This window comes from Apium graveolens, chromosome 4 (genome assembly GCF_009905375.1).
Source record: "Apium graveolens cultivar Ventura chromosome 4, ASM990537v1, whole genome shotgun sequence".
NCBI classification, from domain to species: Eukaryota; Viridiplantae; Streptophyta; class Magnoliopsida; order Apiales; family Apiaceae; genus Apium; species Apium graveolens.
Window position 1 is genome coordinate 2,767,088 of NC_133650.1, and position 12,960 is coordinate 2,780,047.

Consider the following 12,960-nt stretch of genomic DNA (forward strand, 5'->3'; position numbering starts at 1 on the left):
TTTAATTAAGAATTTAATTTTGGAAATTAAATCAAGTGAGAAAATTATTTTTCTAAAGTGTTTAGAAAAGGGATTAATGATTAAAAGGTGTTTTAATTATTAGTTAATTGGTTAATAAGAATAATCAATTAAAGGGTTAATAATAATATTTTATGAAAAAATTTAAGTTGAAAATTTTGCCTATAAATATACTATTATAAACTCTATTTGCCTCAACCCAAATAATTAACCCTAATTTTAAAGTAGAACAAGAGGGAGGCAACTAATTCTCTCAACCTCTTCCTCCTCCATCACATTGTACTCTTGGTGGATACCGGTGGAGTGCTTCACACTTGAGGAGCAGCTGCTAGGGATATCCGTTAATCGTTCGTGGATCGCTACTAAAGACCTCCATCTTTCCATTAACGTAAAACTTCTTAAGATAAACATACTGAACTACGAATTAAATATTATTTTTCACATGGATCCTGCGGAGGGTTTCGGTTTTTTTTTAAGATTTGAATTTACGTTTTCGTTGCGTTTATGTGCTAAAAACCCTTCAATGGCATCAGAGCTACTTGCGAAAAGTTTTTAATTCGTTTATGTGTTTAATTATTTTCGATATATGAGCATGTACGTGATTCGCCATGATTTGATGTTGATATAATATGCTTATATATGTATGGTTTTGAATATATGATATTCATGTGAGTTGTATAATCATAAGATGATTATGTAATCTGTATATATACTGATATATACATGATTTATGTTTGTTCTAATTATGAGAATCATATTAGATACAGATTCTGAATTAGCTGCTGCAGATTTGCTGAAATCTGGGTCTGGTGTCCGATTTACGCAAACGAATACCCTATTTCATAGGTAAACGAGCGTCTGAACAAAACTGATAGCTATATCTATCAACGACTCGTCTGTAAGGCGTTTAACGTCGTTTACTACCCGTAAACAGTAATTCTTATTTTTCTGATTTGATTCTGATTTTTCTGTTTTTTGTCATATTTTCTTTTTATGATTAGATAATGGATAATATGATATGTTAAGATCAAATTATGCGTTTTAACATGCTTTTATGTGTTGTATGAGCATGGTGGATGGTTATGGCCTTTCGACCTTAGTGTAATGGTTTTGGTTTTGGTTTTAAATACGACTTGCATGTCGTCAATCTTAGTAATCATAAATCTCGAATGTAACTCGAGTTATTCTTGTAAGTTCATTAGATTAGTTTTACTTTCAATCATGTAATGTAATTGAAGACTCAAGAAGGCTATCCAATGGAGGTGATACAAAGAAGAAGACGAGGCATACAAGAAGTCTAAACAAAGAAGAAGACTTATGTAAAAAGTAGTTGTATTTATTTCCATCACCATATTAGATTGACCTTGATCTTTATCATGAGCTTGATAAAGATCACATAGGATGGGGCCATAACCAAACACATTTACTTTATTACACTTTATATTTACTTGTTTATTTAATTTTATATATGAGATATATGCCTATGTTTACCATGCGATGATAGATTTAGGTGAACTTAAATCAATATAAGGCGTGCTCTAGAAAATCTAGAATAGGAATCGTTTCTTGCCTTAACAATAAATATTATGAATACGATCATGAGATTCTTGTATTTATGAAACACGTAATTGAATATGAATTTTCAATATTGAGAGAAAGGATGATTCTGTCAACAACAGATTTCTATCTGTAAGAAAGGGTTATTAAGTGACGCCTCTTGATAATGCTCCACCCGATCGAGTGCCTTAACAATAAATATTATGAATACGATCATGAGATTCTTGTGTTTATGAAACACGTAATTGAATATGAATTTTCAATATTGAGAGAAAGGATGATTATGTCAACAACAGATTTCTATCTGTAAGAAAGGGTTATTAAGTGACGCCTCTTGACAATGCTCCACCCGATATGGGAATCATCTGATTATCGATTATTGATTTGAAATATTTAATTTAAAAGGAAGAATCTCTTTATAATATGATTATGATTGTAACATAATATAATCCCTCTAAAATTAAATAATATCAAGTAGTAATTGGCCAATGACACAACGGGCTTGTGTCGGTCATAGCCTTCCAACATGGTAGAAAGTGGTTCTTATTTTTAAATCATTGTCATTTCGTGCTACAGCCGAGGGCTTTGATTTTAAAATAAGAAATACTTGTCTATTACATAGAGATGTGTACATTGAATTAGAATCTAAAGGTCGTTACGTGCTACAGCCGTGGGCCGTTGAAAACTGATTCAATTGTACAAAATGTTGGGTTAGACTTGACTTAGAATATTGAGTTTGTCGTGCTATAGCCGTGACTCAATTATTCAAGAGGCTAAAGTTTTATTAGGGAATAACATAAGATGTAATTGACCAGAGTTGTCTGCCTATTGAACATCACATGACGTTTCGTGCTACATCCGAGGTTGTGTGATGGAATGTAGGATCCCTATTCCCACTAGCATTATGAATGCTTAATTTTCACTTAGGGGTTGTATAAATTAGATAAACTAGTGGGAGCCACTTATGAATAAAGACCCGATTCATATGGTATCTTGAAATGAAATTGAATATTTGCTAAGTGTTGTTATGTGTTCATCATTTACAGATTTACTATATTCGTTATGTCTTCTGCACTATCACTCCGGAGTATACTAGATGCTCACAAGTTGACTGGTCCTAATTTTGCTGACTGGCTTCGAAAATTGAGAATTGTTCTCTGGGTTGAGAAGCTGGAATATGTGCTTGACTCACCTAAGCCTACTGAACCTGCTAGCGATGCACATAATGATGAACATGTTGTGTATCGTAAGTGGATAGATGATGCAAATGTTGCTCAATGCATCATGCTAGCTTCCATGAACATTGATCTACAGAAGCAACATGAGCATATGGATGCTCACACTATCCTTATGCATCTACAAGAGTTGAGTGATGTGGCAGGGAGGACAGCTCGATATGAGATATCGAAGGAACTGTTCGGTTGTAGGATGTCTGAGGGATCATCTGTGAATGACCATGTACTTAAGATGATCAATTTGATTGAACATATTGGACAACTTGTTTTGCCATGGATGGGGAGCTGAGCCAAGACTTGGTCTTGCAATCACTTCCGAGTTCGTTCTCGCAGTTTATTGTGAACTTTCACATGAATAAGCTGGATGCCAGCCTGCCTGAACTCCACAACATATTGAAGACTGCAGAATCGAATTTTCCCCTAAGAAGAATTTTGTTCTTCTAATTGGTGAAGGTTCCAATCTTAAGAAAAGGAAGAAGAACCCTTCCAAGAAGAAGAAAGTAGGTGAGAAAAAGCCGTTCCACCAAAAGCTGAAGACCCCAAGAGCAAAGCTGTTTGCTTTCACTGTAATAAGGTGGGGCACTGGAAGAGGAACTGCAAGGTTTACCTTGCAGAATTGAAGAAGAAGAAGAAGGGTAGTGAGACTACCGCTTCTGATTCAGGTATGTTCATGATCGAAGTTAATATGTCACTAAGTCAAATTTCTACCTGGGTATTAGATTCCGCCTATGGTTCTCATATTTGCAATTCGTTGCAGGGACTAAGGAGAAGTAGGACTCTTAAAGAAGATGAGGTGATTCTATGGATGGAAAATGGAGCAAGAGTTGTTGTTGAAGTTGTAGGAACATTTCATTTACATATGCCTACGGGCAAGACTATGGTTCTAAATAATTGTTATTTTGTTCCCTCGATTGTGAGGAATATTATTTCTATTCCACGTTAGACTTGGCTGGATTTTCGTTTATTATTCAGAATAATAAATGTTCAATTCTTAGAGATAACATTCTTTATGGAAGTGATATTTTAAACAATGGTTTGTATGTTTGTGACGTAGAGCATAATTTACTACAAATTGAACATACTAATAAAAGAAAAAGGGATGATGAAAATCTCACTTTCTTGTGGCACTGCGGACTTGGTCATATTAGTGAAAATAGACTGCGGACATTGCATAAGGAAGGGTTACTTGACCCCTTTGATTTTGAATCATATCCTACATGCGAGTCTTATCTATTGGATAAAATGACCAAATCTCCATTTAGTGGACATGGAGAGAGGGCTGCAGATTTGCTAGGATTGGTACACACAGATGTATGTAGACCAATGTCTACGCAAGCCATGGGTGGATTTTCATACTTCATTTCTTTCATAGATGATCGATCTAGATTCAGATATGTGTATTTGATGAAACACAAGTCTGAAGCTTTTGAAAAGTTCAAAGAATATAAGTATGAAGTGGAGAAATAAACCAAACATAGTATTATAACTCTTTGATCAGATCGAGGTGGTGAATACTTGAATGGAGAGTTTCTAGCTTATCTCAAAGAAAATGGTATAGTCTCCCAGTGGACTCCTCCATATACTCCACAGTAGAATGGGGTATCTGAAAGGAGAAATCGAACTTTGTTAGACATGGTTCGGTCCATGATGAGCTATGCGAATCTTCCAGTATTCATGTGGGGTTATGCATTGGAAACCTCAACATATTTACTGAATAAGGTGCCTTCCAAATCTGTTCCTCAAACTCCATATGAGATATGGAAAGAAAGGAAACCGAGTCTTAAACACGTTAAGATTTGGGGATGTCCAGCTTATGTCAAGAAAGTTGACCAAGATAAGCTGGAATCTCGATCTGTAAAATGTAATTTTGTGGGATATCCTAAAGAGACTTTAGGGTAATACTTTTACATCGATCATCGGGTGTTTGTCTCCAGACATGCTACCTTCTTGAAAAAGCAGTTTATCCTTGAAGAAAACAGTGGGAGCAAAATTGAACTTGATGAAGTTCAAGAAGCACAAACTACTACGGATCAAGTGGAAACACCTGTTCAGACTGAACAGCCTTCTCTGGAACAACCCATTCGTAGGTCAGGGAGAGTGTGTCGCCAACCTGAGAGGTATTATGGCCTTGTTATTGAGAATGACAATGAGTTGTCAATCATTGATGATGACGACCCTGTGACCTATAATGAGGCTATGAGTAGTGTTGACTTAGAGAAATGGAATAGTGCCATGAAATCCGAAATGGAATCTATGTATACCAACCAAGTATGGACTCTGGTTGAGGCGCCTGAAGGTGTTAAGCCTATTGGGTGTAAGTGGGTATACAAAAGAAAGATTGGAGCAGATGGCCAGTTGAAGACCTATAAGGCCAGGCTCATGGCAAAAGGATTCAGACAAAGGCAAGGGATTGACTTTGATGAAACTTTCTCGCCTTTAGCCCTGTTAAAATTAATTCAGATTTTGCTTGCGATTGCTGCTTACTACGACTATGAGATCTGGAAAATGGACGTGAAAACACCCTTCCTCAATGGGAAACTTGAAGAGGAAGTGTATATGACACATCCAGAGGGTTTTCTTTCTGAGGGAAATGAACACCTAGTGTGTAAGATGCTACGAACCATATATGGTTTAAAGCAAGCTTCTCGTAGATGGAACATCCGTTTTGATGAGACAATCAAAGAGTTTGGTTTTATCAAAAACATAGATGAACCATGTGTCTACAAGAAGGTTAGTGGGAGCACGGTAACATTTCTTGTATTGTATGTGGATGACATACTTCTTATAAGAAATGTTTTGCGACGCTTTCATCTGATTAGGGAGATTGTTGAAAGAGGAGAAGTCAACGTCAAGAAAGTTGACACACATAACAACATAGCAGACCCTTTAACAAAGCCACTTTCTCAAAGTCACTTTGATCGTCATAAAGACAAGATGGGTATTAGATACCAGAGTGATTGGCTTTAGTACAAGAAGGAGATTGAAAGAGATGTGTCCTAAGTCAAATCATGTATGATGATTTAGGAATAACTTTTATGTAATCTATTTTGATTTCATTGATATTAATAAAAGACTTGTTTTGGTTTTATTGCGGGCTTTATCTATTTAAGTGTTTAAATAAGATATACCATAGTTTAGAGTAAAGCTTTTTATGGATTATGATGAGATCATAATAATGAGACCTAAAAAGATGATAACTCTGAACTTAAATATTTCCTGGTCGTAGGATTACTAACTGGTAATTAGTAATTCGTAAAGATCGGTACATACTATGCTTACTTCATTATGAAGGATGTCTGTTCTCATAGACATTTGTATGGTGACACAATAGCTAGTATGTAGGTGCTTATTATAGAATAAGTTCACTGAACATGACTCACACAGCTGAAAAACTGATGGAGTTCACTCACGTGTCAGCAGATGTTCACATAGTGATAGTTGTACAAGTATCATTAGACTTGAGGTCATCATAGTCATCTTGTGTACACTGAACTATACTTTGGTTTAGTTCATAGTCTCCAGGGACAATAATAAGGGCTCTACTGGGTGTAGGAATTTGTACACGAAGATAGTGTATGATCAATAAAGGATCTACCCCTTCCAGTGAAAGGAAGAGAATGTTCAATGATGATCCACTTATGCTAGTTCAGGAATCTTTGGCCAGAGTGAATGAAATTAGAAAGGAGTTTCTAATTTACATTAAATAGAACTAAGCATAGTGAATGGGAAAACAAATGATTAAATAAGATAGGCTTGACACAAGTTCCATGCCTTGTATTTAATCGTGACATTGCAGGGTAGAAGGAATTGATTGTACGGTAACTACTCACTGAATAGGTTCTTGGTATGCTAAGCAGTGAATTCGTATTATCCGGATAGTCGCGATATGCTGAGAAGTATCCCTCACAATGTAGAATAAATATGATTAATTTATTAATTGATCATATTTAATGAATTAGAGAATTTATATAAATAATGATAAAATAGTTTTATTATTATTTATTTCTACTACCGGCTTAATATTGAACCTACAGGGTCACACCATAAAAGAGAATGATTTAATGGTGGAGGAATTAATTAATAATGGCTGATAATTATTTATTTGTAAAATAAATAATTAATTAGGAGATTTAATAATTGATTAAATGAGATTTAATTAATTCTTAATATTATTAATTAAGAATTTAATTTTGAAAATTAAATCAAGTGAGAGAATTATTTTTTTAAAGTGTTTAGAAAATGGATTAATGATTAAAAGGTGTTTTAATTATTAGTTAATTGGTTAATAAGAATAATCAATTAAAGGGTTAATAATAATATTTTATGAAAAAATTTCAGCTGAAAATTTTGCCTATAAATATACTATTATAAACACTATTTGCCTCAACCCAAATAATTAACCCTAATTCTAAAGTAGAACAAGAGGGATGCAACTAATTCTCTCAACCTCTTCCTCCTCCATCACATTGTACTCTTGGTGGATACCGGTGGAGTGCTTCACACTTGAGGAGCAGCTGCTAGGGATTTCCGTTCATCGTTCTTGGATCGCTATTAAAGACCTTCATGTTTCCATTAACGTAAAACTTCTTAAGGTAAACATACTGAACTACGAATTAAATATTATTTTTCGCATGGATCCTGCGGAGGATTTCGGTTTTTTTTTAAGATTTAAATTTACATTTTCGCTGCGTTTATGTGCTAAAAACCCTTCACCTCTCACACAAAAGCGAAAGCCAACAAGGACGTCTGATATTTGGGAGCATTTTACTAAAGTCCTAGGAGGAAATCCATTGAATCCAAGATGCAATTGTAACTATTGCGGGGCTGATTATGCTTGTCACAGTACCAATGGCACGAGTAGTTTATGGGCTCACTTAAGAAAATGCAAGAAGAATCCAGAAAGGGTTGTGGATAAGAAGCAAAAATTACTTAGCTTTAAAAAGGAGACTAACAGAGCTTCAAATTTGTTGGCTGTTACCTTTAACAAGGTGAGGTGTCGAACTGCATTGGCTAAATTTGTGGTGAAGGACGAACAAGCATTTAGAGTTGTGGAGGGTGATGGTTTCAAAGAGCTTGTACAAGAATTGCAGCCTATGTTTGTTGTTCCCAGTAGAGTAACCATTGTGAGGGATGTTCATCACTTGTATTTTAGGGAGAGGGTTAAACTGATGGAGGTGCTTACTACTGCTGGCCAAAGAGTATGCTTGACGACTGATTGTTGGACATCTAGAACGCAAATGGCCTATATGTGTCTCACGGCACACTATGTTGATTCTGATTGGAAATTGCAAAAGAAGATTATTAATTTCTGTCTTATTTCCAATCACAAAAGCGATACCATTGGTAAGGCAATTGAGTCTTGTTTGCTGGATTGGGGTATAGAAAAGGTGTTTACGGTTACTGTTGACAACGCCTCGGCTAACAAAGAGGCTGTTGCTTTTGTAAAAAGAAGGGTGAATGCGTGGAAGGGGGCTGTTCTCGGCGGAGAAAATATGCATATGAGGTGTGGAGCTCATATTGTGAATTTAATTGTTAACGAAGGCCTGAAAGAGATGCACGATTCGATAGCTGCTATTAGAAATAGTGTCAGATACATTAGGTCATCACTGGCTAGGCTGCAAAAGTTCAAAAATCTGTGCAGAAAAAGAGAAGATTGAATATAAGGGAGGGCTGGTTTTGGATGTGCAAACCAGGTGGAACTCGACTTGTGTGATGTTAGACGTGGCTTTGAAATTTGAAAAGGCGTTTGCAAGGTACGAGGAAGAGGATGATAAATTTGTGAGTTATTTCATGGATAAAGATAATGGTAAAAAAATGACAGGGCCTCTAATTCCTACTGATTTGTAAGCTACTTCTGTGTTTGTCAAATTTTTAGCTATTTTCTATGAAGTCACACTGAAACACGTTATCAGCACGAAGCCCTGCCGAAACTGAGAAGGTATAATTTTAATTTAAATATACATATATATGAGTAGACGTGGTTACACCCTCTACATATAATTCAAATATATATAACCGGAGTAGACGTGGTTACACCCTCTACATATAATTCAAATATATATAACCAGAGTAGACGTGGTTACACCCTCTACTAATAATTTAAATATATATGGCCGGAGCACCGCCTATTAAAATTATTTTACGGTACCATATAATTTTGGGTAATACCGAATTATAGTGGGAACCTTAATTTATAAATTGCATACTTATCGGATAATAATATTTTTTTGCCCCTAACTAACTTATGCAGGATTGTCCACTTTAATTTATTATTGGTCGGAGATAACCTGCATACGCAGACGTCCGTATGGCGGGTGAAAATCCATTTATCATTTTATATATAGATTTGTTTATAATATCAATGATAATAATGATATATACATTGATTATTGCGTACTTGTTAACGCACCCGATTAACTAGGATTTTATGTAATATTTACATTGATGAATTAAAATTTAATAATTTTCATGTTAATTCAGATTTAGTATGACAAATATTACAAGCTTGTCGTTCGTTGCCTTGGACATTTCTGGCGATAATTATTTATCATGGGTACAAGATGTAAAGTTGCACTTGGGTTCAAAGAAATTAAGCGATACAATAAAGGCAGAAAATAAATCCACAACCGAAGAAAACTTTACCTCTATAATTTTTCTCCGACACCGCATGCATGAAGATTTAAAATCTGAGTACTTAGAAGTCGAGGATCCCTTTATTTTATGGGAAAATCTAAAGGATAGGTTCGATCACCAGAAACTAGTTTATCTACCTGCAGCTGAAAATGATTGGGCTAATTTAAGACTTCAGGATTTTAAGAGTGTCCGAGCATATAGCTCTGCTTTGTTCAAAATAAGTTCCAGGCTTATTATGTGTGGTGAGAAAGTTACGGAAAAAAGAAAAATCGATAAAACACTATCAACTTTTCACCCTAACAATATCAACTTAGCAGAGATGTACAGGGAGCGAAAATTTACTAAGTTCGGGGATCTTCTATCAACTCTCCTCGTTGCTGAACAGAATCATGAATTGGTGATTAAGAATCATCAATCCCGTCCAACAGGATCTGCCCCATTACCTGAAGTAAATAACATGTCATTCCAGCAGAATGTACGTGGAAAAGGGTATAGAGGTGGACGGGGCCAAGGGCGGTACCGTGGACGAGGTCGGAGCCACGGGCATTTTCGTCCATATAACAACTCTGGTCACCGGAAGTGGCAATCTGAATCACAGAGTAAAAGAAAGGCACCACGAGGAGGAAAAACTGAAAATATTTGCTATAGGTGCGGCATGGATGGGCACTGGACACGTAATTGTCATGCCCCAGATCATCTTGTTAAGCAATACCAATCTTCACAAAAATCAAAAGAGAAAATGGTAGAAACAAATTTCGCCAACAATAACATAGATGATTTCCCGAGAATCACAACTGGAGGAATAAGCATTAATGGTCCGAATGAACCTAACGAAACTCCCATATGGGAGGCTGAAGATTAGTTTCATATAATTACTATAGTAGTGTGTATTGTGTGCTTTATTTTGTTTGAACTATGTAGTGTGTTTTGTTCTTATCAAATAAATTATGTTTCTTAATTATATACAGAATGGATTCTGAAGATATATGCATTGCTGATTGTGGTACAACTCATACGATTCTACAGAACCGAAAATATTTTACCCAAATAACCAAAACCGAAGCTCAAGTCGGAACGATTTTCGGCGTATCTAATATAATCGAAGGTTTTGGAAAAGCTAGTTTTATCCTCCCTAATGGTACTAACATACACATTCCAAATGCATTATATTCTAGCAAGTCTACTAGAAATCTTCTTAGTTTTAAAGATATCCGACTCAATGATTTTCACATCGAAACTACCTCTGAGGCTGATAGAGAATATCTTCTTATTACTTCTGCTAATTCTACAAACAAGAAAATCTTAGAAAAGTTTCACTCACTTTCCTCAGGATTATATATGATGAAAATTAGAACTATTGAGTCACACAATGTCATTGCTTCCAAACTCATAGATCCAAAATCTTTTACACTTTGGCATGAAAGATTAGGCCATCCTGGCGTCTCTATGATGCGTCGTATTATAGAGAATTCTACTGGTCATCCTCTTAAAGATTTTAAAGTTCTTTCCAACAATGACCTTCCATATTCAGCATGTTCTTTAGGAAAATTGATTACTCGACCATCCACTACTAAAGTTCAGCTTGAAAACCCAACTTTTCTAGAAAGGATCCAAGGCGACATATGTGGACCTATACACCCATCATCTGGCCCATTTAGGTACTTCATGGTATTAATCGATGCCTCAACTAGATGGTCTCATGTTTGTCTTCTCTCAACTCGTAATGATGCTTTTGCAAAATTACTTGCCCAAATAATTAAATTACGAGCTCAATTCCCAGATCATTGCATTAAGTCAATTCGTTTAGATAATGCCGGCGAATTCACATCTGCAACTTTTGTCGACTATTGCATGTCTGTAGGAATCTCAGTTGAACACCCAGTTCCTCATGTACATACACAAAATGGGTTAGCCGAGTCCTTTATCAAAAGACTCTAACTTATTGCAAGACCGCTGTTGTTGAAAGCAAAATTACCTACATCTATTTGGGGTCACGCAATACTTCATGCTGCTAATATTATTAGGATTAGACCAACTTCCTACAACCAACATTCTCCGCTACAACTGGTACTTGGTCAAGTTCCTAATATTTCTCACTTCAAAATTTTCGGAAGTGCTGTATATGTACCGATTGTTCCACCACAAAGATCGAAGATGGGAGCTCAAAGAAGAGTGGGTATCTACGTTGGTTTTGATTCCACATCTATAATTAGATATCTGGAGCCTCTAACCGGAGACTTATTTACCGCAAGATATGCAGATTGTCATTTTGACGAGTCTATGTTTCCTCCCTTAGGGGGAGATAAACATTCAAATAAAGTTAATCCTGACATAACATGGAATGCATCAGGATTATATTTTCTAGATCCACGTACCGGTCAATGCGAACTTGAAGTTAAAAGAATTATTCATATGCAAAATATCGCAAACCAAATGCCTGACGCATTTAACGATTCTAGAAATATAATTAAATCTCATATACCTGCAGTAAATACTCCATCTAGAATAGATATACCAATTCAAAAATCAGATACAAAAGAATTGGTTACAGAATCAAAGCCACGCCTGAAGCGTGGTAGACCGGTCGGTGCAAAAGATGTTGTACCACGAAAAAGAAAAATAAAGAAAATTGCCCCTGAAGTGGCACATGCTCCAGAAGAAGCAAATACCCCTGAAGTGGTATTATCTCCTGAAGAGATTCCAGTCCCTGAAGATACGGGGTTAAACAATCACGAAATTTCAATAAATTATGTGCATGATATGAAATTATGGGATCAAAGTAAAGCCATAATCGATGATGTATTTGTGCATTCCGCAGCATTGGATGTAGAAATAAATTCTGATCCTGAACCACAAAGTGTGGATGAATGTCGTCGAAGAAAAGACTGGCCAAAATGGAAAGACGCAATCCAAACAGAATTAAATTCATTACGTAAAAGAGAAGTATTTGGACCTGTTGTCCAAACACCAATCGGTGTGAACCCTGTTGGGAATAAATGGGTATTCATAAGAAAACGAAATGAAAAGAATGAAATTATGAGATATAAAGCCCGACTTGTAGCACAGGGGTTTTCTCAAAGGCCTGGAATTGATTATCAAGAGACATACTCGCCAGTGATGGATGGAATTACTTTTCGTTTTATATTAGGTATGGCATCTAAAGAAAAATTGGAAACACGTCTTATGGACGTCGTTACTGCATACCTATATGGTTCACTTGATAGTGAAATTTTTATGAAAATCCCAGAAGGGTTAAAAATGGATGAGTTCAAGAAACCTTGTCATATATACTCCATTAAACTTCAACGATCATTGTATGGGCTGAAACAATCTGGTCGTATGTGGTATAACAGACTAAGTCATTATTTACAAAAGAATGGGTATATTAGTAACCAAATTTCTCCATGTGTTTTTATCAAAAAATCACAATCTGGTTTTGTGATTATTGCTGTATATGTGGATGATTTAAATCTTGTAGGAACAGCTACAGAGGTTAATAATGCTGTCATATACTTAA

General features: G+C 35.7%; 1 protein-coding gene across 1 annotated transcript; it reads left to right on the top strand.

Moving 5' to 3' along the window:
* Window positions 1-9,477: 9,477 nt before the first annotated feature.
* LOC141717237 (uncharacterized) lies at window positions 9,478-12,960 on the top strand. The gene is made up of 2 exons (XM_074519330.1): window positions 9,478-10,185; window positions 12,922-12,960. The coding sequence occupies exons 1-2, from the start codon at window positions 9,478-9,480 to the stop codon at window positions 12,958-12,960; spliced, it is 747 nt and encodes a 248-aa protein (XP_074375431.1).